The 26,476-nt window shown below is 42.0% G+C and overlaps 1 protein-coding gene across 2 annotated transcripts in view; it reads left to right on the top strand.

Moving 5' to 3' along the window:
- RAB3GAP1 (RAB3 GTPase activating protein catalytic subunit 1) overlaps positions 1–7,814 on the top strand; it is a 132,082-nt gene extending 124,268 nt beyond the window's left edge. Inside the window, exons 23-25 of one of the 2 annotated variants that reach the window (XM_047772057.1) lie at positions 1,402–1,504; positions 5,278–5,298; positions 6,119–7,814. In XM_047772057.1, coding sequence (XP_047628013.1) covers positions 1,402–1,504; positions 5,278–5,298; positions 6,119–6,355 — 361 coding nt within the window. In that variant the 3' untranslated portion in view covers positions 6,356–7,814. The remainder of the gene's footprint in view (positions 1–1,401; positions 1,505–5,277; positions 5,299–6,118) is intronic. The other variant, XM_047772059.1, reaches the window with a different exon arrangement.
- Positions 7,815–26,476: the final 18,662 nt, after the last annotated feature.

Raw genomic sequence — 26,476 nt, 5'->3', positions numbered from 1 at the left:
TAAGAAAAGCCATCACTGTCTTTAGAAAATTTTTATAGAATATTGAGATTCTTCTGTGGTGCTGTTATATTATGTGTAACAAGTACTGTCTAAAGACAGAGAAATATTTATTTATCATAGAATTTGACTTCTATATTTCTGAGTATTTGCCATGGGCTGCCGCTCCTCCCACTTTTATTACCAAGTCTTCCAGGTCTCTTTCTAGGACTGTCCTTGTTTGCTCTTGGAGCAGCTGAAAATAGAGGAACTAGCTATTCACTCTCTGTTACTTAAAGTGCCCCAGAGCTTTGCTTTCTGTTCTCACTGTTCCTTAACTATAGGAAGAGGTGTTCTGAAACTGTATTTCTGCTCAATATTCCTAGCTACTAAGCCTAAACAAGATTTGTGATAGCAGATGTGCATATCTTCTGTACTTGGTGAATGTGTTCTGAAAGTGGCCAGATGGCCTCTCCAGAATGAGGCCCATGACTGGGTCAGTCTTTTCCTCCTTTTGAGATTTGGACCATTTCAAGGAGAGTCTGTCAGTGAGTGTCTCTGTCCATTTTTTACCCAGTGTTGTTTTAATATGTGATAAAGTGTTTCCAAGTTAGCTACTTCAACAGATTGAATTTGTTATAACTAAAATATTCATTAGCCTTTCGATGAGAAATGGTGATATTGATGCCAAATAATTAATATGACAAGGCATTTGCTATAGCTTTTAACAGGTTCTTGTTTGAATATTTTATCTTTTGTTGAGTAAAATTTTTTCCCAGCCTTCATTGTCCTTGAAAATTCCTTCCTTTTAAATGAGAAGAATACAATCTAATCAAAGGAATTGTTTCTAAAATAGCAGTATAAATTAGTGAGCAGGTGGTGCAGGCTTGGTGGCTTTGTGCCTTCGACTGTCTTAGCTCCACCATACGTTGTCTATGATATACTTGGAAGTAGAGTGTTTCCAGCACATAATGGCACAGTTTACAAAACATATTTTAAGCACGTGCATATATATATATACACATTCACACACAAATACACACTTGCACTCATTGTCATATACCTTAAAAGAACAAAAAATAAATAGGATCATTGCTGTATAGATTAAACTTGGTTTCTATTGTTAAAAACATTTTTTGGATCTTTTATTTAGTGTGGCATCTTCTAAACTTCTAGTCTGAAAGAGACTGAATATTTTTCTTACACTTTGACAGACAGTTTGATATTTCGAAATTTTTTAAATTTTATGAAAACAGTTGAAGGGCAGTAAGATTGTCATTTGAATTGATTTTAATTTCAAATCTATCCTGTTATAAAATTTCCACTCCAGCCTTGGCATGATTTGTCCACAAAACCTGATTAGGAGGACTGACCCAGTGTCAACTGAGCAGCTCAGTTTTCTGTCCTTTCGCATCTCTCTCCCAGGTTTGTGAGTTGCCTTTTGGAGCAACCTGAGGTGTTAGTCGCTGGTGCAGGAAGAGGACACGCTGGCAGAATCATTCACAAGCTGTTTGTGAATGCACAGAGGGTATGTGACATTCCTTACTATATCATGATCTCTCCAGGCCTCTACTTGTGGAGGGGCTGTTGATTCCCACACTTAGCTGATTATACAACTGCTAACCAAGCATAGGGTTTGAACATTAAGGAAATAATGACTCTCACCACTAACTTGTTAGTCTTTGAAATCTGTCTGCTTTCTTACACGTTAAGGTAAAATGATAGGTTTATTTCAGTTTCTAAATTTCATAAGTTAAATGGTACGAAATCCCTTGTTAAAAAAATCTGATGGGGAGTTCCGCTTCTGGCTCAGTGGGTTAGGAACCCAACTAGGATCCATGAGGATGCAGGTTCCATCCCTGGCCTTGCTTAGTGGGTTAAGGATCCAGCATTGCCCTGAGCTGTGGTGTAAATCACAGACAAGGCTCCGATCGTGATCTCATGTTGCTGTGGCTGTGGTGAAGGCCGGTGGTAGCTGCAGCTCCAATTCAACCCCTAGCCTGGAAACATCCATATGCCTTGGGTGTGGCCCTAAATAGACAAAAATTTAAAAATTTAAAACAAAAGAATCTGATAGGGACTTGGTTAGCAATGACCTGTGCTGTGGGAAAACATGTTTACTTCTTTCAAATTAGAATAGAGTTTAGTTTTACCAATTTTAAACTCCATATACTGCAAATGAAGTTAATAAATCTATTTTGCAATGGTGAAGAGGTCTAACTGTAGAGGTTTCCTAGAAAGGAAGAGCAAGATTCAGATTTTTAGGACCGTGGAAACAGTCTTCAGCACAGAAAGAACTCAGTTTGAAACCTTTTCTTTGTCATTATCTCTACTGATGAAAGTAAAGATTTTAAAAATACATAATACCTTCTGATACTTTAGAATTATTAAGATTTGGTGCTTTACAAGGATGGTACTAGTTACATATTGTGCTGATTCTCTGTACTGATCTCGTTTACTGGTTAAGAGGTGCTGGCATTCCACAGATGATTCTCACACCAGGGCTCATTAATATTAAAAATTCTGATAAAAGAATTAGAAGTTTACCAAATACAGAGTGCTCCTTATGTTGGCACTGTGATGACACTAGAATGTCCCAATTTTGAAGGTGTAATTCTCACAGACAAATAAGAAAAAGAATTTTTGTGGGTTTACACACATGCAATAAAAACTTGATAATGTCCTGTGAGTTGATCTGGAGTCATCTGGTTAATATATTCAAAATCATAGTTAAATATACTGATCTAAATTTTTACCAAGAACTAAAACCTGAGATTATTTATGGGATGACCCACTAAAATTAAGGATTTCAAGTTAAAAAACCAAGTGTTTTATTTCCTTATAAATTAAAGTTCTTGGAGTTCTCTTGTGGCACAGCGGGTTAATGATCCTGTGTTGTCACTGTATCAGCTCGGGTCACTGCTCTTTGATATATTTTGTTTTTGTCTCTGGTATGCAACCAAGAACCAAATTTTTTTTTTTTTTTTTTTTTGTGAAAACAAAAAGGAGTTCCCGTCGTGGCGCAGTGGTTAACAAATCCGACTAGGAACCATGAGGTTGTGGGTTCGGTCCCTGCCCTTGCTCAGTGGGTTAACGATCCAGCGTTGCCGTGAGCTGTGGTGTAGGTTGCAGACGTGGCTCGGATCCTGCGTTGCTGTGGCTCTGGTGTAGGCCGGTGGCTACAGCTCCGATTCAACCCCTAGCCTGGGAACCTCCATATGCCGCGGGAGCGGCCCAAGAAATAGCAACAACAACAACAACAAAAAGACAAAAGACAAAAAAAAAATTGTTTTCATGCCCTATGGTATATTCACCAGTTTACTAGCCAGCAGCTTACAAGCCCATTTCCTTGTTAACACCAGTATGAATTTTCCTCTTACTATACTACAAAAATTCTTTCCTCATTTTTTAAAAGCTTGTGTGTAAAGAGGATTTAAAATCTAAAGTATTTATATTTTTAATGCTGAGAGTAGAACACACTCATTGTTCTAAATAGTTAAGCCAAATTATTTTTCCCAGTGTGGAAATAACTTTTTCCCCCAGTCTGTAAATAAAGTCTTACGTAAAAAATTTGGATAACGCAGAGAATTATAAAGAAAAATTAATCACACTTAAAAAATTAGTCATGGAGTTCCTGCTGTGGCACAGTGGATTAAGAATCCAACTGCAGGAGTTCCCATTGTGGCGCAGTAGAATCCGTGAGCTGTGGTGTAGGTCGCAGACGCGGCTCAGATCCCACGTTTCTGTGGCTCTGGCATAGGCTGGCAGCTATAGCTCCGATTCGACCCCTAGCCTGGGAACCTCCATATGTCGCGGGAGCAGCCCAAGAAATGGCAAAAAGACAAAAAGACAAAAAAAAAAAAAGACTCCAACTGCAGTGGCTCTGGTCACTGTTCTTTGATCCTTGGTCTGACACAGTGGGTTAAAGGATCCTGCATTGAAGCAGCGGTAGCTCAGATCCAGCCCCTGCCCAAGGAACTTCCATATGCTGCAGGTGCAGCCCTAAAATTTTTAAAAAATTATCACATTAATCTCACTACCTACTGCTGATCACTGTTAACATTTAACATCTAATATATACAGATATATGATATATACAGATATATGTAAATTTTACAAACTAGAATTATATAATTTGTCCTTATTTTCCACTTGATGTAATTACCTTTCTACATCAATAAATACAGGAGTGTTTCATCTTTCACTGGCCTCACTGTATAGCTAAACCCCTTTACAGATACTGAAATTGTGCATTCATCTCATATTATGTAATTTTAAAATATTTCAAATTTTCAAACATTGTGGTGAATGTTTTTGGGGAATTGGCAGGCTGTAATCCATATAACAAGCACCTGGTTGGTATGTTTTTAAATTCGGTTTTTAAATATCTGGCTAATAGAAACCATTCAAGTTTATTCATGTAATTTTTCTTAATGAACTGATACTTTATATCATTTCTACTAATAAATCAAAGTTTTAACTTCTTTTAAAGTTATAAAGGGAGTTCCTGTTATGACTTAGTGGATTAAGAACCCGACTTGTATCCATGAGGATGCTGTTCCATTCCTGGCCTCACTCAGTGGGTTAAAGGATCTAGTGTTGCCACAAGCTATGGTGCAAATGTGGCTCAAATCTGGCATTGCTGTGGCTGTGGCATAGGCCGACATCTGCAGCTCTCATTCAGCTCCTAGCCTGGGAACTTCCATGTGCTACAGGTGTGGCCCTAAAAATAAAAAAAATTAAAATTAAAAAAAGTTGTAAAATTTCACTGAGAATTGTTTACAGCATACAGTAATTTTACATATTGAGAACTTTTCCTTAAAATAATATATTTTAATAAACTTCATCTTGATTATGTGTGTCAGTCTTATATCCATATTTAAATAGAATTCAGCAAACCACTGATTGGATTTTGCGTCAGTCTTGCTAAATTGAATAACTCAGACATCGAGTCTTAAATTCACTGAGTTATCTATTTTTCAAGCCCTGAGCACTTTTTTTAGTGTCTTAATCTTCAGTAAAGGAGCTAAATTTTGCTGAATCATTTCCCCATTAAGTGACACTCTGTATGTTGCCTGTGGAGCCATCAGAAGCATGAGTAGAGGGATTTGTCTGCTCAGTTTGAAAGTGAGCTGTGTAGTATGTGATGTGTTTTGTCTTGATATTCTTTTGATAGAACCATGTTCCTTACTATAATGCATGCTGTCTCTGAAATAATCTTGAAATCTCTTGTCTAGCTCTTTTTAAACCTTATAGCTTGTTTCCCTTTCATCACTGTTTCTTTTCCCACCCTTTCTCAAGCTGACTGAATCTTCTGATGAGGTAACAAAATCGCCTTTGTCTCTCATGGTTCCTTGTTCCTTCCCATCCCTCTAACTTCATAAGGTCATTAAACTAACCAACCACCTCTTTTGACGGTCTGGGTTGAGCATTCTTTTCTTGCTGATGTTTAGCATAACATGACTTCATATTTCCATGGCCACAGCAGTTTTTTCCCAAAGTGATGGTATCATGAAAGAAATACAGTGATCAGAGTTAAAATGAACGCTCTAGTTGAATATGTATTTTATGCAATTATAATGAAAATAGATGCCTTTAATCTTGAGAACCTCTCTTTTGTGGCCACTGCTACATTTCATGGACCTCTATCACTTCTGTATTACATTAGTCACCCAGCAAACAAAACCAATGTTCCCAGTTTTAATTTGGTAAATGAACCTTAAGAATTGAAAGAATTGAGATAAAAAACATCTCCCCAGGCTCTGGAGAGCAGCAGCTCCTTACTGGACGGAGGACATCAGACTTGGACTTGGGTCATTGCTAGAAGAAATGTGTAGACCTCTACAGCTCCATTGTCCTTCTTCATCAGATGTCTGAATGTGGCCCTCACTTTCCAAAACTGATTGCTTGGCAGTCACTACCCTCTGTCTCTGTCACCAATTTGTTTGTAATCTCTGGCTGATCATGCAATGTTTCGGGCTTCTCGCATTTTCTGTGTTGTGATGTTTGAGCAATCATAACATAATTGACTGCCTAACTGAGTAATGTAGAACATTTTTATATATTTTCATGCTGATTCATCTGTCCTTCAGAATGATCCGAGTTGACTCGCTATTGAATTTAGCATTTGCTTCTCTTCAAGGCTGCAGCCATGGCTCCACCGGAGGAGGAATTGAAGAGAATGGGCTCCCCGGAAGAGAGGAGGCAGAACTTGGCATCAGACTTCCCACCCCCTGCCGGCCGGGAGCTCATTTTGCGCACGACCGTGCCCCGCCCTGCCCCCTATTCCCGAGCTTTGCCTCAGCGCATGTACAGTGTTCTCACCAAGGAGGATTTCAGACTTGCAGGTGCCTTTTCATCAGATACCTCCTTCTTCTAATTCTCCTAGAGTCACCTCCTTTGTGGTTTCAGAGACAGTGCTGACCCCTTCTGTGTGAAGCAGATTGTGCCAGTCAGAACTAGGAGGCCATGAAGAGGACCTGTCCAATTCAGTGATCAAGAATCATACCAGCATCCGAGAGACTTTCCAGTGGGCTCTGTTGTGTCGTGGTGGGGGCAGAGGAAATGGGCCTTAGCTCTTGAATGGCTTCTTCCCCAAGGAGATGGCCCGTGTTTCGAGGGAGGGGAAGACTGAAACAGCAGCAGTTCTCAATACTCCAAGTGGGACTGTGTTCATTCGTCTTTTCTGTGACTATCCCTTAGGCTCTTGGCTGGCATTCATAGTCCCTATAAACACTTATTATATTTATTAGTATCAAATATGCAAAGTGGAGTACCTGTTAACTCAGATTTCTGGATATTTTGGTGGTAGCTTCTATTCCCAGAATCTGTGTTTTTAAAATGCTAAATGATGTTCTGTTGATCCCAGTCACCTGGTGGCCATCTTTATTGTACTATTCAACTTTTGATGAGCACTTTGGATATTCTAGGAGAAAGCCTGGAATTTCACATAGTCTGTATGTTTTTCCATGTCACTGTGACCTAAATGTATTCTTTCTGATAAAACCTATATATTAAATGTCACTGCAAATTAGTTTAACATCTCTTGTAAGATTTGTTTCTCTGCCTTGTGTTGTCTCAGCTGCCTTGTGAGAGGCACCTGCAGATTGTCGTTCTCTTCCTTGCTGTACAGCATGCATTCCTTTTTTGGTGGTTGCTGGCTGGAGACTGTGTCTAATGAAGTAGAGATCAGCACATGCTAAAAATATAGCCTCCGTACATGGAGACTATCATGCAGTTAGTATAATTTGGTATATGTGCTAATGTTATGAATAGGGGATTACTTCGGTGAACTACTGCTTTTGTATTTCAGTTAAAATGAAAACAGTTGATGGGGATGTGTAGTGCCCAGCCTAAGGATAACAGCAACGTATTTCTAGTTACATGATCATCAAGATTTATCAAGTCTGTGTTGCTGTATAGCCTCTATTCAATAACCTTAAATCTATTTTTAGGCCTAAAATTCCCACTTTAATCCAGAGTAAAAAATGGTTATACTGAAGCATAGATCTTGCCTGTGTGACTTTAAAGAACTAATAGAACTGTGTAAACCCTGTTATATTATTTTCATTAAGAAATGTGAATGTGTGTGTACCTATATGTGTATATATATATGGATATATATGGATATGTGAAGTATGGGAGGACCTTCACAGCACTTTCTTCTGAGATGCTGGACTTTAGTGCTGCAGGTCTGAGGACAGAGCGCTGTGCAGGTAGAGGCCTTCCAAGGGCAGAGTTTGTCTACTCTCTAATGAGGCAGTTAATAAAAAGAAACGGTTTTCAAAGAGAGGTTTTAAAAAGGTGTTGTGAATCTAATAAAAGGGAAAGTGTCAGTTTCTCTGGCTAATTTTCTCTTCTTTTCTCCCCTGTAATGGGCAGGGCATTTTGTTATTATTTCAGTTAGTTTTGTGTTGTCTCAGATTTTCCTGCATATCTGCAGCCTGCTGAGTCTTATATGAATCTCAGGAACAAATTTATGCTTTTTTAAAATAGCGGTTATCCCATTTTACTTTTATTATAGTTATGTGTTTGTTAATTTTACAAGTATTTTTAAATACCTACTTAATATCATGTGCTGTTCCTGGCAGTGGAGATAAAGCAGAAGCCAGAACACACCCCTCCTTTCAGTGACCTTCCTGTTGGGCAGGGAAGGCTGATATTATGTTGCCCTAAAATGAAGAGTGCAGTCAACTCAACAGTAAGAACTAGAGGTCCAGTGTTTATTGCAGTCGTTCGTTCATTCATTCATTGGCAGACTAATACATGCTGTAGTAGTGAAGATAAGTAGTGAAGTGTTGTGGAGGAGGTTTTTCAGTCAGGCTTTAGGGATCAGGAAAATCTCTCTAGAGGAGATGATTGCTAGGTAGAGACCAGAAGGTGAGGAGGAGCTGAGGTGGGGAAGTATGTTGAATTGCACGCAGAGAAGAACTGCAGTGTTCTCCTCATCCCTGTATGCCTGCCCCTTCTTTAGTGTGGTTGTGCCGCTGCTCCCATGAAGTGGAGTTTATTTTGCTATCAGCCCTTCAGTCTGAACTTAGCCAGGTCTTCTTTTGGTCAATGGAGTGTTAGCAAGTGTTGACACAGGCAGAGACTTAAAAGTATTTTCACTTTGAGGCTTGCCTTCTCCTCCTCCTGGGCACCCTGGGACCTGCAGAGAAGCGTGCAGAAGGAAGAGGGTTGGGGTTGGTTTGTTAGGGAGCAAAAATTCACTGATACAGGAGGACACAGGAAGACACCGTGTCTCTAGCTCTGAGAAGGAGTTTGGCATCAGCCTGTGAAAGCGGACTTGCCTAATTCTTAAAATACAAAATACAGCTAGTTCACATTAGCAAGACTTCTTTGCCAGCAGTTTTTCCCGTGGCAGCTTGTGATGCCTGATGGGTGGTCATGATTAAATTCCCCAAATGAATAGTCTCACCTGCTGCAGGGATCACCTCTGGGGTGAACTCATCCACCAGGGGAGGAGGAGGGTTTTGGAGCCCCTCCCTGAAGAGGACAGGAATGTGGCCCAGTCTCTGACTGGGCCTCTGCAGACATGCCCCGCTGGTCCACTCCCCAAGGACAACCTTGGCAGCTCCGGGTGGAGATCTTTTTTTTTTTTTTTTTGCCTTTTCTAGGGCCGCTCCCTTGGCATATGGATATTCCCAGGCTAGGGGTCTAATTGGAGCTGTAGCCGCCAGCCTACACCACAGCCACAGCAACTTGGGATCCGAGCGTCGTCTGCAACCTACACCACAGCTCACAGCAACACTAGATCCTTAACCCACTGAGCAAGGCCAGGGATCTAACCCCACAACCTCGTGGTTCCTAGTTGGACTCGTTGACCACTGCGCCACAACGGGAACTCCTAGGCGGAGATCTTGATGCTGGCTCAGAGCACTCTTCCCTCTGCTGCCTTCCAGCTGAGGGAGCCTAAGGAAGGTATGTTTCTGGCCTATCAGGTTAGAAAAAAGATGTTTTTTTAATGCAAATCCATGATAGAATGTTTGTTTCTTGTTTAAGTTTGCAGGTTTGACCCGTAATTAGGTAGACGAAAAGCTTGTGAGGGAGATGAGTTCAGGCTGGGCCGGCTCGTGCTGGAGAAGCTGTTAGTTGGCTTCAAAGCTAGTGAGTTGACTGTCTGCAGTACTTGGCAGGCCCATGAGAAGTATTTCCCAGGAGAAAAAAGAGAATTCGCCACTGTATTTGTTTCCTAAAGCTTTGGTGACAAAGCATCACCCAAGTGGGTGGCATAAAATGGCAGAAATGTATTGTGTCACAGTTCTAGAGGCCGCAAGTTGGAAATCAGGGTGTTGGCAGGACCGTGCTCTCTCTGAAGCCCATGGGGAAGAAACTTCCCTGCCTTTTCTGGTGTCTAGTGGTTGCTGGCATCCTGGGCTCCAGCTGCAGCACTTGAGTCTCTGCCTCTTGTCTCGTGGCAGAGTAAGTTCCCCCGTGTGTGTGGGTCTGGGTCTCTTTTGTGACACCAGCCACCCTGCTTCAGTATGAACTAATCAGAACTAATTGCATCTGCAGTGACTTTATCTCCAATCAAGGTCACAGTCTGAGGTACTAGGGTTAGGATTTCAACATGTCTTACTTTTTTGGAAGAATGCTGGGATCACAGTTCAACCCATGACAGCGTTGTTCAAAAGCCATCCAGAGGCACGGGTGCCCACCCAGTTGAGATCAGTTCCGACTACAGTCTTATTCCTCAGCCACAGGATGCCAGGCTGCCACCGAACCCCTGCTTCTGCCACGGGAGATGAAAGTAAGTACCCAACAGGTTGTTAGAGAAATTAAACAGGATGATATCTGAGCAGTGGCCAACACGGTCCAGGGCTGTCGTGTAATAAAGATGCATTGTTTAAGTGTGCTAAGTGGCCGGCTGTGGATGTGAGCTCTGGTCTCATGAAGACACATCCAGCAACCAGTGTTCAGAGATGGTGACCCAACAGCCCCATAACAAGAGGAGTGGCTTCGAAGTCTCCTGACATCTTGTAAAATGTCCCTTTTTCCCTCTTTGGCTCACAGGCTCCAGGTAGGAAATTGGGTTTAAAGGCTGAGTCAACTTTGTCAAGGCAGAGGGCTGGGCAGGAAGTCAGGCCTAATCTGCAGAGACTCCCAAATTCTTGCCAGGATGGCTGGAGCAGAGCAAGGAGAGAGGGAAGCAGTGGCTGGTTCATAAGCCTCATGTGCCCTGTTGAGTTGGGAGCTTGTTGAGTGAAAGTGGAGAAGCTCTGGAAGGTTTTCAGTGTAGGAACAGGACAAGCCTAGACTCGGACCCATGAGGGACCACAAGGAACCCCGCACTAGACAGCAGTCACTCTGACAATGGTGGTGGTGATGTGGTGAGAGGTTCAGCAAGTGACAGCAGCAGGGCTTGGAGAAGCCTGAGAGGTGGGCACTGAAGGTCGGTCGGGGTGAGTCTGGATGCCCTCCTTGGATCCCAGAGGGGCCAGCTGCTCTGTCAGGAGAGGGATTTGAGGCTCAACCACAAACAGCCTCCCAGCAAGGGTACCACTTTGGGCACTGCAGTGCAATCTGCACTCTGTCATGTGACCATAAGGGGCAGGTGTCCCAGCCAGTACTCAGAGCGGGCAGGAGCCCCAGGCTTACTGCCAGCTGGTGACAGGCGCTCCAACTTTCCCTTCCATGAGCGGCCTCTGCTGCACTCAGCTCACTTTGGTCAAAGGCTTCTCGGGAAGGTGACCCAGGCTCCCTCCAGGGGCCAGTCAGATCTGACTAATCAGTGATGGGACACAGACCCAAACTTTTCCTAAGTCCTTCAGCCATTTGATAGTTTGAGTAAATAATGACTTGTCAGTGCTATTTATTCGCATTCCTCTTTCTCAGCCCTATTTTTGGCCCAGAACACTCTTTATTTTTGTCCGTGTTATATAACGAGGGAATGGCATTCTTAGTAACCCACTGTCACTCCTGTGTTATCTTGCCTACATGAAAAAAAGAAATATATATTTTTAGAGTGTGACTTTCCCAAACGTTCTCAACTATTCTAGGACTGAAGGCATAACGTCATGGAGGGAGGATGGCGTGGGGAGAGGGCCCAGCCTTCTCTTTGTCCGGGGCTGACCCTGGAAGCTGGGTGACCCTGCCTGCCTTCCTGTCCCAACCCCAGCCAAGTGGAGGAGGCTCCTCTTTGCACAGGGTTTTACATGATCAGCAGCTCATTCAGGAGCCTGGGAATACTCTTCATTGATCTTCATTTCTGTTGTTTCAGGATATTCAAAAGTTTAGGGGGAGGAGTTCTGTGGTGCAGTGGATTAAGGATCCAGCATTGTCACTGCAGCTGCTTGGGTCACTGCTGTGGCAGGGGTTTGATCCTCAGCCTGGGGATTTCCACATGCTGTGGGAGTGGCCCCCAAAAAACCCAGGGGTTGGGGGAACAACTACAAGCATTGAGCCCCTCTTTTTTTTTTTTTTTTTGTCATTTTGCCTTTTCTAGGGCCGCTTCCGCAGCATATGGAGATTCCAAGGCTAGGGGTCTAATCGGAGCTGTAGCCACCGGCCTACACCAGAGCCACAGCAACGCGGGATCTGAGCTGTGTCTGCAACCTACACCACAGCTCACGGCAGCGCCGGATCGTTAACCCACTGAGCAAGGCCAGGGATCGAACCCACAACCTCATGGTTCCTAGTTGGATTCGTTAACCACTGCGCCACGACGGGAACTCCTGAGCCCCTCTTCTTAAACCCTCAAGTGACAGGCTGAATCCCCTGTAGGGGGAGCAGTGTCAAACCAGAAGAGCAAACGCACTTTGAATTAAGCTTGAAAAGCTGGCCCTCAGGAGGCTTGTGTAGCTTAACCGACTGTAGCATAAGAACGCAGCTTCCCTGAAGTGGGTGTGGAGGGAGCACAGTCCCAACAGGATGCGGCTCCACTGAGCCACTGAGCGTCTATAAGAATAAATCTGTCTGAAGGCCTGGGAGTTTTAGGTCTTGCCATCTGGCTAGAGAAGCAGACAGGTTTCCTTCTGTGTTGATGGGATTTCCCAAGTGACCTGGTTGAAAACCACTTCCAGAAGCTGGTGTACAGCTACCTGTAAGGAAGGCTGACCCACCTCCAGGCAGGGGTACATCTGGAGGGGTCTGAGAAAGACTTAGCTGGGTTGTAATGGGAACAGTTAAACCCAGAAAGTCCACTGGGAGAGTCAGGAGACAGGGGACCCTCATCGCTGAAGTCATCTGAAATCTTTGCACATAACCACATTCTATACCGTCTTAGAGCAGATTGCTTCCTCGTAGTTAAATAAGCTAAACCAGAGTTTCTCAAACATGAGCAACATGTTGTGCCTCTTAAAGGAAGGGCTTCTTGCAGACCCTTGTGTTTGTCTGGGGCTCACTTGGCAGCACCCAATCTTCAGATGAGCCAGGATGGCTGGAAGTCATGACTTAGATTATCACTGAAGTGGGAAAAAACCCAAACAAACACCACCACACTTTAAAAAGGTCAGAGAAGTCAAAAACCCCAGAGACTACATCCTGAGACCCTGAGGTGGAAGAAAGCTCTGTGAAACCTGTGAGCTGTGGAAGAAAGACATTCCCAGCTTAATACTCAGTCCTGTGAAAAGTGAGCAACACCCAGCTGAAGCTACGCAGCCTCTCTGTGGGTTACTGCCCTCCAGAGAGATGCTCCCTGCCCTGAAGAAATGCTCCTGGCCTGTGGATGCCGGGGTTCCTCCCCCACCTCTGTGGAGGGGACCGTTCTAGGTTTGTCTCTGACCATCACACACACTCTCAGGGTTAGTGATGGGGAGGCAGTGGGCAAGATGGAAGCACAGGAAGGCCATGCCAGGTGCACGGGCAGGTCAGAGGCTGGTCCACATGCCCGTCTCGGGTGCAGCACAGGGCAGCCATGACAAGTGGTCACTTGACTGACACAGGTTTGAATCTTGCCTGGAGGCAAGAAGGCTGGTGATTGACTCTAGCTGACTATCCAGCATCTGTCTCTCCTGCTGCATTTACACAAGTCCCATGTGAAAAACCAGCCCTGTAAAGAAAAAAAAGCTAGAGAGGGAAAAGAAGAAATTTAATAAAAGGGTGACTTCATGTTTACGTCCCCCTAGAATTCATATATTGAAATCCATCCCCCCACACTCAGTGTGATGGCATTAGGAGGTGAGTGCGGATGCCCAATGAATGGGATTAGTGTTCTTATAAAAGAGATCCCCCCTCAAGTACTCTCTCACTCCTCCTGCCACGTGAGGACACAGCGAGAAGTCAACCGATGGTATCCCCGAAACAGAGCCTTCGCTAGAACCTGGTCATGCTGGCACCATGACTTCAGATTTCCAGCCTCCAGGACCATGGGAAGTAGATTTCTGTGTGGATAAGACACCCAGTTTATGGTATTTTGTTACAGCAGCCTGAGTTAAGACAGGCTGGCTTTAAGTTAAAGAGTGGTTTTTAAATTTTGGGTTAGTTAGTTAAACACGATGAATGTAATACAGCATTCATGGTAGAACTTCATAAATGACTTTAGGCTTATATTTACAAAATCATTAAAAGTTACATATGAAAAGTACAGATTAGAGGATGCGGTTGGGTTCCTTGGGCTGTAAGGGGTAAAGACCAGAAGTAAGGATTCGTGGGCAGCAGTGAAGGCCATGAAATGAAACTGAGCCATCACAGGCCTGACCCCATGGCGTCTAGAGTCTGGAGGAGGGTTTTGGATTGGGGTCAGCTCTAGAGAAGCTTAGTGCAGGAATTCACACTCCTCACCCTAGTGTGTGATTGTCAGTGTGACTCGGCTCTGAGTGACTGTCTTTCTGACCCAGTACCAGCTGACTTCCTCCTCTTGTCCTCTGATTCCTCTTGACTTGATTCCTCTGACTCTGAGCTTGCTCAGGGTCCACAGTGGCTTCTCAGGCCTCCTATATGACCATCTCTCAATAACAGTTTCTGTTGCTACCTGGCTTGGTCCTTAACTTTTTCTGTTCTGTAGAGCAGCCCAGTTTATCCTTTCGTCCAGCTTGTTGGGCATAATTTGTGGGCTCCCAGCCAAGTGTGGGTTGTCCCTTCAACTGTGGTGAGAAGTGTTCATGGACGTGACATGCTCATTACCCCTTAGGAGGGTCATGGACAGGAAAGAATCCTTTCAAAGGTGGTGTGGCTGTACCTCCACCATGGTCATGTTCATGACTTTCGTTATTCCTGAAGTTTTCTATTTAATTTTTTTATTTGGAAACTTAGGATGTTGCAAGAATAGTAAAAAGAAATCCTGTAAATCCTTTATCCAGATTCACCCATTGTCAATATTTTGCCATTTTGGTTTTCTAGGCCAAGTTTTTAATAAATTTGTATTAGGTATAAATTAGGAATCCCTCATCCCCCTTCTGCCCACCCTAACTTTTTCTATCCCCTCCCCCCACCATGTTTTGATGAAAAGAAATGACAGAAGCTATGATGGGTGGATTCTCAGGAAAGAACTTGTCAGAAAAGTCATGGAGCTGTTGTAGGAAATGCATTTTCAAATTCCAGCCCTCTTTATTAGACGTTGTAGTGATCTAGCAATTTCTTTTTGTCTTTTTTAGGGTTGCACCTGAAGCATATGGAAGTTCCCAGGCTAGGGGTTGGATCAGAGCTGTGGCTGCTGGCCTACACCACAGCCACAGCAACACCAGATCCGAACCACATCTGTGACCTACACCACAGCTCAAGGCAGCCCTGGATCCTTAGCCCACTGAGTGAGGCCAGGGATTGAACTCTCATCCTTATGGATACTAGTTGGATTTGTTTCTGCTGCACCACAGTGGGAACACCAATCTAGTGGTATTTTTAATGCACATGACAAAGTCAATGCAATTAAAGTTTAAGAAAAGATAAAGAAAATGGCATTTTAGATACTCCAAAAAAACCATACCCATAGCAACTGAAATCCTGAATAAATATTAAATGTATTTTAAACGTGTACTTTTAAAATGTATACTATGCAAATTTTAATATTTTAAAAAGACATAATTTACAATAGCAATAAAATATTATTTGCCTAGCAGTAAATTTGCCAGAAGATAATGCAATCTTTTTAAAGGAGAAAATCAACAAATTAGGGGGTCTTTAGAGGTGGTAAGACTTATTATAATGTTATAGTATTTAAAGGAAGGCGCTGACTCAAAATTCAATAGAACAGATAGAGACCCAGAGGTAGATCAGACATGTAAGAAAACTTAAGTTCTGGAGTTCCCGTCGTGGCGCAGTTGTTAACGAATCCAACTAGGAACCATGAGGTTGTGGGTTCGGTCCCTGCCCTTGCACAGTGGGTTAACGATCCGGCGTTGCTGTGGTGTAGGTTGCAGACGCGGCTCGGATCCCGAGTTGCTGTGGCTCTGGCATAGGCCGGTGGCTACAGCTCCGATTCAACCCCTAGCCTGGGAACCTCCATATGCCGTGGGAGCGGCCCAAGAAATAGCAACAACAACAAAAAAGACAAAAGACAAAAAAAAAAAGAAAAGAAAACTTAAGTTCTGTCAGAGATAGTAAGGCAGATCAGTGGGGAATTGATGGGATATTCAATAAATAATGCTCAGGCAAGAGGTTATCTTTTTTTTTTTTTGGTCTTTTTTAGTGCCTCACCCATAGCATATGGAAGTTCCTAGGCTAGGGGTGGAATCGGAGCTGCAGCTGCTGGCCTACACCACAGCCACAGCAAAAGAGGTTATCGTTGTATCTCAAGAGGGAAAAGAAATGAAATGGGACCGTTATATCACTCCACACTCAAAAATCAATTCCTGGCAGATTAAAGATGCTTACGTAAAAAGGAAAACACAGAAAATGTTTAGAATACTGTATGAGAAAGTACATTTAAATTTTTAGAATAGGTGGGAGTTCCCGTTGTACTCAGTGGTTAACTAATCCGACTAGGAACCATGAGGTTGCGGGTTCGATCCCTGGCCTCGCTCAGTGGGTTAAGGATCCGGAGTTGCTGTGAGCTGTGATGTAGGTCGCAGACGCAGCTCAGATCCTGCGTTGCTGTGACTGTGGTGTAGGCCAGCAACTACAGCTCCAATTAGGCCCCTAGCCTGGGACCTCCATATGCACCCTTTTCTAGGGTGCAGCCCTAGAAAAGACAAAAAAAAAAAAATTTTTTTTTTTTTAGAATGGGAAGGTCTTCTTAAATAAAACATAAATAATATGACCTATAAAGGAAAAGGATAAACTTGGCTACAGTAATATTAAGGACTTTTGTTCCACAAACACCATAAGGAATGAGAGACAAACTACAGACTGGAAAAAGATATTTGTCACAATGAGATACATTTCACACTTACCAGATGGGCGCAAATTTTAAAGTAAGACAATATTCAGGTGTTGACAAGTATTTCTAGCAAGAGGCACTCTTATCCACTGCTGATAAGAGTGTCGGTTAATACAGCTTGGAATATAGGCTGGCAGTCCCTCATAAAATTTCAACAAGTACATAACCTTACAACCCAGAAACCTGTTCCTGGGTGTGTATGGTAGGGAGTGGTTCTCAAAGTGTAATCCCCAGACCAGCAGCATCAGCATCTCCTGGGAGCTTGTCGGAGCCGCACATTCTCCAGCCAACCAGACCTGCTGAGCCAGACGCTGGGGCTGGGGACAAAGGTTCTGTTTGTAGGGAAGGGCAGCAGATGGTACTGGGGAGCAGCATACAAGCGTTAAAGGTACTGGGATATCCTATGTTTTTAAAGCTAGATGGTGGGCTTAATGGCTGTTCATTTTACCATTTTAACAAGCAGTATATTCAGTGGGAACTCAAAGTTTCAATCATGTAAGATGAAGGACTGCATGATTGGGAGGTAAGTGAAACAACAAGCAATGCTGCCCAGCTTGCAGCCAGTTCTGGACATCTGGCTGTGAGATCCAAACCTGTCTGTTCTGAAGTTTCCATCATGGTGCAGTGGAAATGAATCTGACTAGTATCCATGAGGATGCAGTTTCAAGCCCTGGTTTTGCTCAGTGGGTTAAGGATCTGGCGTTACCATGAGCTGTGGTGTAGGTTGCAGAGTCAGCTCAGACTTGGCGGTGCTGTGGCTGTGGTGGAGGCCAGCAGCTACGGCTCTGATTCGATGACCCCTGGCCCAGGAATCTCCATATGCCTTGGGTGTAGCCCTAAAAAAATAGCAAACTTGTCTGGTCTGTGAGGCTAATATATCCACCCTGGCTTAATGTGGACAAGGACAGTTCTGAATCTTATGGCTGGACAGGACTTCAAAGTGATTAGTAGGGCGGATTCTGAAATTCAGACACCCATCAGGAGTCAGGCCTGTCTGCTATTCTGCTACTTGACCTCACCCTTTCCTCTCTGTCTCCTCTTCTCTCACATAGATGAGACCTATGGAAGCCAATGGTGATGTCTTATACGGTTTTTTTTTTTTTTTTTTTGCAACACAATGGCATATGGAGATCCTAGGCCAAGGATCAGATCTGAGCTGCAGCTGTGACCTACACCACAGGTGCAGCAATGCTGGATCCTTAACCCACTGTGCTGGGCCAGGGATCAAACCTGTGTTGCAGTGCTCCAGAGATGCTGCCAATCCCATTGCATCACAGCAGGAATCCTATGCACCTTTTTATATGTATTATACAGTAAGTTTTATGATGGTAAACAGTAATTTTTAAAGCCTCTCTGTTCATTTACATTGACATATCTCATTTACATGAGACATTTAGAAAGGTTATCTATCTTAAAAAAAAAAAACTGAAAGCAAAAAACACCATTGTAACAAATATTTCCCTAAAATAATGAGAAATGTAGGTAGGTCAGTAGGTCATTCAGCCACATGACAGAGAAGATTTAACCTCTTAGCAATAAGACCCACCTATGGGAATGTCTTCCAGACAGAACCTGAAAACATCACAGCCACCTCGTTAGTGAATTTGAAGTCCATCTCAGTAATTCTCCTGGGATAGATCCTTGAGCAGAGAGAAAACTTGCTATTTGTAACCACATGCTTAGCTTAGTTTGAGTTCTTAAAACACATACGATGCCTCCAGGCAGAGAAGGGAGACAGCCCGGATTTGGCACCTGCCGTGTCCTGCCGGCCTCCCACCCCCAGCCCCATGTGCTGAATCTCATAACCAATAACCAGGGGAAGAGTCCTCCCTTCAGCCAGCGGGTTGGGTAGTATTTTCCCAACAGTCAGAAGAGACTTCCACATGGGAACACACATGGATGTAGCAAGGACCAGAGTGCAAATTTGCATGATTTTTTTTTAACACTTTAAAGAAAGTGCCCCCTATTTGGGGCCTTCTTAGGGCTTTTCCCTCAGATTCTCTGGAAGTAAACTGTCTGCTTGCTCTGCCACGAGGGGTACTGTATTGGGTAGAAAAGTTTGCAAAATACTTCATGAACAAGGCAGGGATTTAGAACTTGCCGACATTTCCCCTGGTGATTAGATGTTTAGGCCAATGGCCTGTGAGCCAAAGTGGGAGCCCAGGCCACCTCCTTTCTTCCCCTGCAGGACAGCCCAGCTGAGGAGGGTCGCATTCCAATGGTGAGGGTAGAAGTGTCAGAAGGCTGCCTGACCCACTCTGGGCTTTCCGTAAGTGAGGAATAAACCTTCCTTTGTTAGGCTACTGAGAATTGTATTTTGTTTTGTTTTTTGGTGTAGAAGCCAGTATTTGTATCCTAAGGTGATGAACAGTGGAGAACAGGGAACTGATCCCACTGATCTCCACTCAGTGGCCATGGAGAGGTGGGGAGAGCAGGCAGGGCGATGCTACCCACCTCTGAGAGTCATGGGTAAGTAAGGGCTGCAAACAAATCACAGTGCCTTGGCTTGTTTCTCCCGGAAAAAGTTAGACTGCTAGTAGCTTAGGTTAAAGTGAGGAAGTCTGTAAAAGAGCTGAGGTCTCCCGGAGCTCTTGGAGGGGTGGCCCTCCTTCCAGGTACGTCCATGCTTCAGGGACAATGTCTAAAGGGCATCTCTATATGAGGATTGGGCTGGACCACCTGAGAACTTGACCAGCTCCTCACTAGAGGCCTTTTCCAGAGAGTCTGTCACAGAGCTGGTGGCAGGTCTCAGTGTCTCAGTACAAGTGAGGCACTGAGGCAGGGAGAGGCTTCTCAGGGAAATGTCAGTCTTCACAGAAGGGTCACATGGAAAAGCGGGAATGTGGTTTGTACGTTGCGTGACCACAGACCTGGGATTGAGTCAGGAAAGAAGCAGGACACCCAGGAAAATAATTAAGACATCCAGAAAAATAACCAGGGAAGACAGCAATCATGTCAGTGAACTGTGATGATGCATGTGATTGCTGTTAATTCAGATCGATGTGAAAGTCCACACAGCAAACATTTTAGAATGAATTTTATAAATGGCATTGGCTGAGCACTGGAAGTGGTATTTTGATCTTCAAGTTTTTTTTCTTTTTCTTTTCTTTTTTTTTTTTTTTTTTTTTGGTCTTTTTAGGGCTATACCTGCAACATATGGAAGTTCCCAGTCTGGGGTGGAATCGTAGCTGTAGATGCCAGCCTTCACCACAGCCACAGCAGTGCAGGATCCCAGCCGAGTCTGCAACTTACGAAGCTCATGGAAACGTCAGATCCTTAACCCACTGAGTGAGAGTAGGGATCAAACCCATGTCCTCATGGATACTACTTGGGTTCGTTACCATTGAGCCACAATGGGAACTCCCTTGATCTTCAGTTTCTTCATTAGCTTCCTAATGAGATCCACGTGCTCAATGCTGTAGTGTATACAGAAGTCAAACTACAGTTGGCCCTGGAGTAACATGGGTTTGGACTGTGTAAGTCCATTTACATGCAGATTTTTTTCACTAAATGTATATTGTGGTACTACATGGTCTACCCTTGGTTGAATCAGAGGACGTGGAACTGTGGACACTACGGGATGACTATAGATGTATATGGACTTTGGACTGCATGGAGGGTCAGTACGCCTAACCCATGAGTTGTTCAAGGGTCAAATGTATAAAGTTATTTACACATAAAACTTATACAATATTATTAACCAACGTTATGTCAATAAAAAATAAAACCACAAAAGACATTAAAGAATAAAGAAAAAACCCAGGGGTGAGGATTAATGACAGAGAAATACCTTTCTATTGTATGAAAATGTAAAGAAGCTAGTAAGATTTTTTTTTTAATTTTTTAATTGAAGTATAGTTGATTTACAATGTTGTGTTACTTTCAGATGGTCAGGAGAATGATTCAGTTATTCATATATACATATATAATTATTTTTCAGATTCCTTTCCTTTATAGGTTATTACAAAAAAACTCAGTATAGTTCACTGTCCTGTACAGTAGATTCTTGTTGGTTATCTATTTTATACATAGTCATGTGTATCTGTTAATCCCAAACGCCTAATTTATCCCTCTTGCTCTCTTGCGTTTTGGTAACAGCTTTTTTTAAGAGGTTTATTTTTTCTATTATACTTGATTTATAGTGTTATTTCAATTTCTACTGTACAGCAAAGAAACCCATTCATATATATATATATACATTCATTCTTTTTCTCACATTATCCTCCATCATGTTCCATCACAAGTGACTAGATATAGTTCCCTATGCTACATGGCAGAATCTCATTGCTTATCCACTCCAGATGCAATAGTTTGCATCTACTAACCCCAAATTCCCAGTCCCTCCCCCTCCTCTTTGGCAACCACAAGTCTGTTCTCCATATCCATGATTTCCTTTTTGTGGAAAAGTTCATTTGTGCCATATATTAGATTCCACATGTAAGTGATGTCATATGGTATCTGTCTTTCTCCTGACTTAATTCACTTCGTATGAGACTCTCATGTTCCATCCATGTTGCTGCAAATGGTATTATCTTGTTCTTTTTTATGGCTGAGTAGTATTCCATTGTGTATATGTACCACAACTTCTTTTTTTTATTACTCAATGAATTTATTACATTTATAGTTGTACAGTGATCATTACAACCAAATTTTATAGCATTTCCATCCCAAACCCCCAGCCCATCCCCCACCCTTCTCCTTTGGAAACCATAAGTTTTTCCAAAGTCTGTGAGTCAGTATCTGTTCTGCAAAGAAGTTCATTGTGTCCTTTTTGTTTTTTGTTTTGTTTTGTTTTGTTTTTGCCTTTTTCCAGGGCCGCTCCTGTGGCATATGGAGGTTCCCAGAGTAGGGGTCTAATCAGAGCTGCAGCCACCAGCCTATGCCGGAGCCACAGCAATGCCAGATCTGAGCCGTGTCTGCAACCTACACCACAGCTCATGGCAACACCAGATCCTTAACCCACTGAGCAAGGCCAGGGATCAAACCCGAAACCTCATGGTTCCTAGTCAGATTCATTAACCACTGAGCCATGACAGGAACTCCTTCATTGTGTCCTTTTTTCAGATTCCACATGTAAGTGATAGCATTTGTTGTTGGTGTCTCATTGTCTGACTGACTTCACTTAGCATGATAATTTCTAGGTACATCCATGTTGCCAAAAATGCCATTATTTTGTTCCTTTTAATGGCTAATATTCCATTGTGTATATGTACCACAACTTCTTAATCCATTCATTTGACAATGGACATTTAGGTCGTTTCCATGTCTTGGCTATTGTGAATCATGCTGCAGTGAACATAGGGGTGCATGTATCTTTTTAAATGAAAGTTCTGTCTGGATATATGCCCAAAAGTGGGATTGCTGGGTCACATGGTAGATTTATGTTTAGTTTTCTGAGGTACCTCCATACAGTTTTCCACAGTGGTTGTAGCAATTTACATTCCCACCAACAGTGTAGAAGGGTTCCCTTTTCTCCACATCCTCTCCAGCATTTGTTATTTGTTGACTTGTTAATGGTAGCCATTCTAATTGGTGTGAGGTGGTACTTCATTGTAGTTTTGATTTTCACTTCTCTAATAATTAGTGATGTCAAGCATTTTTTCATGTGCATATTGGCCATCAGTAACAGTAAGCTTGGTTTTGAAATCTGAGTCTGTTTCTGTTTTGTAAATAAGTTCATTTATATCATGTCTTAGATTCCACATATGAGTAATGTCATATGACATTTGTCTTTGACTTACTTTACTTAGTGTGATAATCTCTGGGTCCATACATGTTGCTGCAAATAGCACGATTTTGTTCCTTTTTATGACTGAGTAGTATTCCACTGTGTTTACATACCACACCTTCTTACCATTTTCCTGTTGATGGACATTTAGGTTGCTTCTACATCCTGACTGTTGAAAAAAAGTAGAGCTATGAATATTGGGGTGCACGTGTCTTTTGGAATTATGGTTTTCTCCAAATATATGCCCAGAAGTGAGGTTGCTGAATCATATGCTAGCTCTGTATTTAGTTTTTTAAGGAACCTCCATTCTCCATAATGATTGCATCAACTTACATTCCCACTAATAGTGAAGGAGGGTTCCCTGTTCTCCATATTCTTGCCAACATTTGTTTCTGTGGTCTTTGGGATAGCCATTCTAACACGTGTGAGATGATATCTTATTGTGTTTTTGATTTGGATGTCTCTGATAATTAATGATATTGAGCATCTTTTCATATGCCTGTTGGCCATTTTTATGTCTTCTTTGGAAAAATGTCTGTCTATTCAGGTCTTCTGCCCATTTAAAAACTGGGCTGTTTGTTTTTTTTTTTTGTCTTTTGTCTTTTTTGTTGTTGTTGTTGTTGTTGTTGCTATTTCTTGGGCCGCTCCCACGGCATATGGAGGTTCCTAGGCTAGGGGTTGAATTGGAGCTGTAGCCACCGGCCTATGCCAGAGCCACAGCAACTCGGGATCCGAGCCGCGTCTGCAACCTACACCACAGCTCACGGCAACCCGACCACTGAGCAAGGGCAGGGACCGAACCTGCAACCTCATGGTTCCTAGTCAGATTCATCAACCACTGCGCCACGACGGGAACTCCTGTTTGGTTTTTGATGTTGAGTTGTATGATCTATTTATGTATTTTGGATATTAACCCCTTATCATTCATGTCAGTTGCAAATATTTTTTCCCACTCAGTATGTTGTCTTGTCCTTTTTGGCTGTGCAAAAGCTTATAAATTTAATTAGGTCCCAATTGTTTATATTTGCTTTTGTTTCCTTTGCCTTATGAGATAGATCAGAAAATATATATATTGCTGCAATTTATGTCAAAGTGTGTCCTGCCTGTGTTTTCTTTTAAAAGTTTTATGGTTTCCAGTCCTAAATTTTTTGGGTCTTTAATCCATTTTGAGTTGGTTTTTAAATACGGTGTTAGAAAATGTTCTAATTTGATTCTTTTATATGAAGCTGTCCAGCTTTCTCAGCACCATTTATTGAGAAGACTATCTTTTCTCCAATGTATATTCTCACCTCCTTTGTCATAGATTAATTGAACATAAGTGTGTGGGTTTATATCTGAGCCCTCCATTCTGTTCCATTGTTCTATGTGTTCTGTTTTTGCGCTAGGACTATACTGTTTGATTACTATAGCTTTGTAGTATAGTTGGAAGTCAGGGAGTGTGAAAATTCTAGCTCTGTTCTTCTTTTATTTTGAATTTTTTGAGGAACCTCCATATTGCTTTTCATAATGTTTGTCCCAATTTACATTCTCACTAACAGTGGGAATTCACTACATCTTCATCAGAACCTGTTGTCTCTTGTCTTGATAATAGCCATTCTAACAGGTGGGAGACGATATTTCATAATCATTCTGATTTGTATTTCTCTGGTAATTAGTAAATACCTTTCCATGTGTTTGTTGGTCATTTGTATGTCCTCTTTGGAAAAAATGTCTAGTTAAATGTCTTATGCCTATTTAAAAAATTGGAGTGTTATTCAGTTGAGTTCTTTGTATATTTTGAATATTAACCTCTTATCAGATATACGATTTGCAAAAATTTATACCCATTCTGTACGTTTTTTTTTTTTCATTTTGTTAACTGTTTCTTTTGCTATGCAGAAGATTTTGCACTTGATGTAATTCTATTCGTTGATTTTTGCTTTCGTAGTTCTTTTGGCATCATGTTAAAAAAAAAAAGATTGCCAAGACCAGTATTGATGAACTACTTCCTAATGTTTTCTTCTAGGATTTTTATGCTATCAGGTCTTATGTTTAAGTCTTTGATCTGTTTTGAGTTAATTTTTGTGAGTACTGTGAGACAGGGGACCAATTTCACTGTTCTGCAACGTGTTTCTCCATTTTTCCCAGCACCATTATTTGAAGAGATTATCTTTTAACCATTTGATATTCTTGTCTCCCATGTTGAATATTGGTTGAGGATTTAATTTTTGGCACTTTTTTGTTCCACTGGCCAATGTGTCTATTTTTGGTACCACTACTGTATTGTTTTTATTATTATGGCTTTGTAGTTTAATTTGAAACCTGGAAATGTGAGACCTCTGACTGTTCTTTTTTCTCAGGAATGCTCTGGCTATTTGGGACCTTTTGTGGTTCCATATAATTTTAGGATTGTTTTTTTCTATTTCCGTGAAAGGCCTTTGGTATTTTGCTGGAGATTACAATGAATTTGTAGATGGCTTTGAGCACTGTGGCCATTTTAACAATATTAATTCTTTCAATTCATGAACACAGGATGTCATTCTATTTATCTGTATCTTCTTCAATTTGTTTCAGCAAAGTCTTGTAGTTTTCATTGTACAGGTCTTTTACTTTCTTGGTTAAATTTATTCAGAAGTATTTCATTGTTCTTGATGTTACTGTGAGTGGGATAGTTTTATTTCTTTTTCAGATGTCTCATCGTTACTGTCAAGGAATGCAACTGATTTCTGTACATTGCTTTTTTTTTATTCTGTGACTTTAATACAATTGCTGGTTGATTCTAATAGTTTTTTAATGGACTCCTTAGGACTTTTTATATATAAGATTATATCATCATCACATAATGACAATTTTACTTCCTCCTTTCTGATTTGGGTACCTTTAATTTCTTTGTCTTGACTATTTGCTCTAGCTAGGACTTCCAGTACTATTTTGAATAGGAGTGGTGAGAGTGGGCATCTTTGTCTTGTTCTTGATTTTAGAACACTTTCAATTTTTCTCCAGTATAATGTTGGCTGTGGGCTTGTCATATTTGGCCTGTATTATGTTGAAGTATGTTCCCTCTCTCTCTTCTTTTTCTTTTTACAGCTGTACCTGTGTCATATGGACGTTCCTGGCTTAGTGCTCAAATCATAGCTGCAGTTGCTGGCCTATGCCACAGCAATGGCGACATCATATCTAAGCCACATCTGTGACCAGCACCACAGCTTGTGGCAATGCCAGGTCCTTATCTTACTGAGTGAAGCCAGGGATCAAACCTGTATCCTCATGGAGACTATGTCAGGTTCTTAACCCACTTAACCACAATGGGAACTCCAAGGTATGTTCTTTTTAGGGCCACACCTGCAGCATATGTAAGTTTCCAGGCTAGGGGTTAAATTGGAGCTATATCTATCGGCTATGCCACAGCCAGAGCAATGCAGGATCTGAGCCAGGTCTGTGACCTACACCACAGCTCATAGCAACACTAGGTCCCTGACCCTCCGAGTGAGGCCAGGGGTCAAACCTGTATCCTCATGGATACTAGTTGGATTCATTTCTGCTGCACCACAATGGGAATTCCCAGGTATGTTCCTTTTCTATGTAAAATGGTAAGGGTTTTTATCATGAAAGGATGTAGTATTTTGTCAAATACTTTTTCTGTGCCTACTGAGATGATTACATGATTTTTATCTTTCATCTTTTTGATATGATGTGTTACATTTATTGATTTGCATATGTTGAACCATCCTTGCATACCAGGGATGAATACCACTTGGTCATGATGTATAATCCTTTTAAGATGTTCTTAAATTTGGTTTGCTAATATTTTGCTTAGAATTTATGCATCAATATACATTAGGGATATTGGTCTATAGTTCTGTGGCTTTGTTTTTTGTGGGTTTTTTTGGTGGGAACTTACCTGGTTTTGGTATCATAATGCTGGCTTTGTAGGATGAGTTTGGAAGTGTTCCCTTCTTATTACTTCAGAAGACTTTGAGTAGGATTGGTGTTAATTCTTTAAATTTTTGGTAAATAAGCTTTTCTAGTGAAGCTGT

Source organism: Phacochoerus africanus, chromosome 3 (assembly GCF_016906955.1).
Source record: "Phacochoerus africanus isolate WHEZ1 chromosome 3, ROS_Pafr_v1, whole genome shotgun sequence".
NCBI classification, from domain to species: domain Eukaryota; kingdom Metazoa; phylum Chordata; class Mammalia; order Artiodactyla; family Suidae; genus Phacochoerus; species Phacochoerus africanus.
Note: the sequence above shows the minus strand (reverse complement) of the source record. Positions and strands in the feature narration are given on the sequence as shown.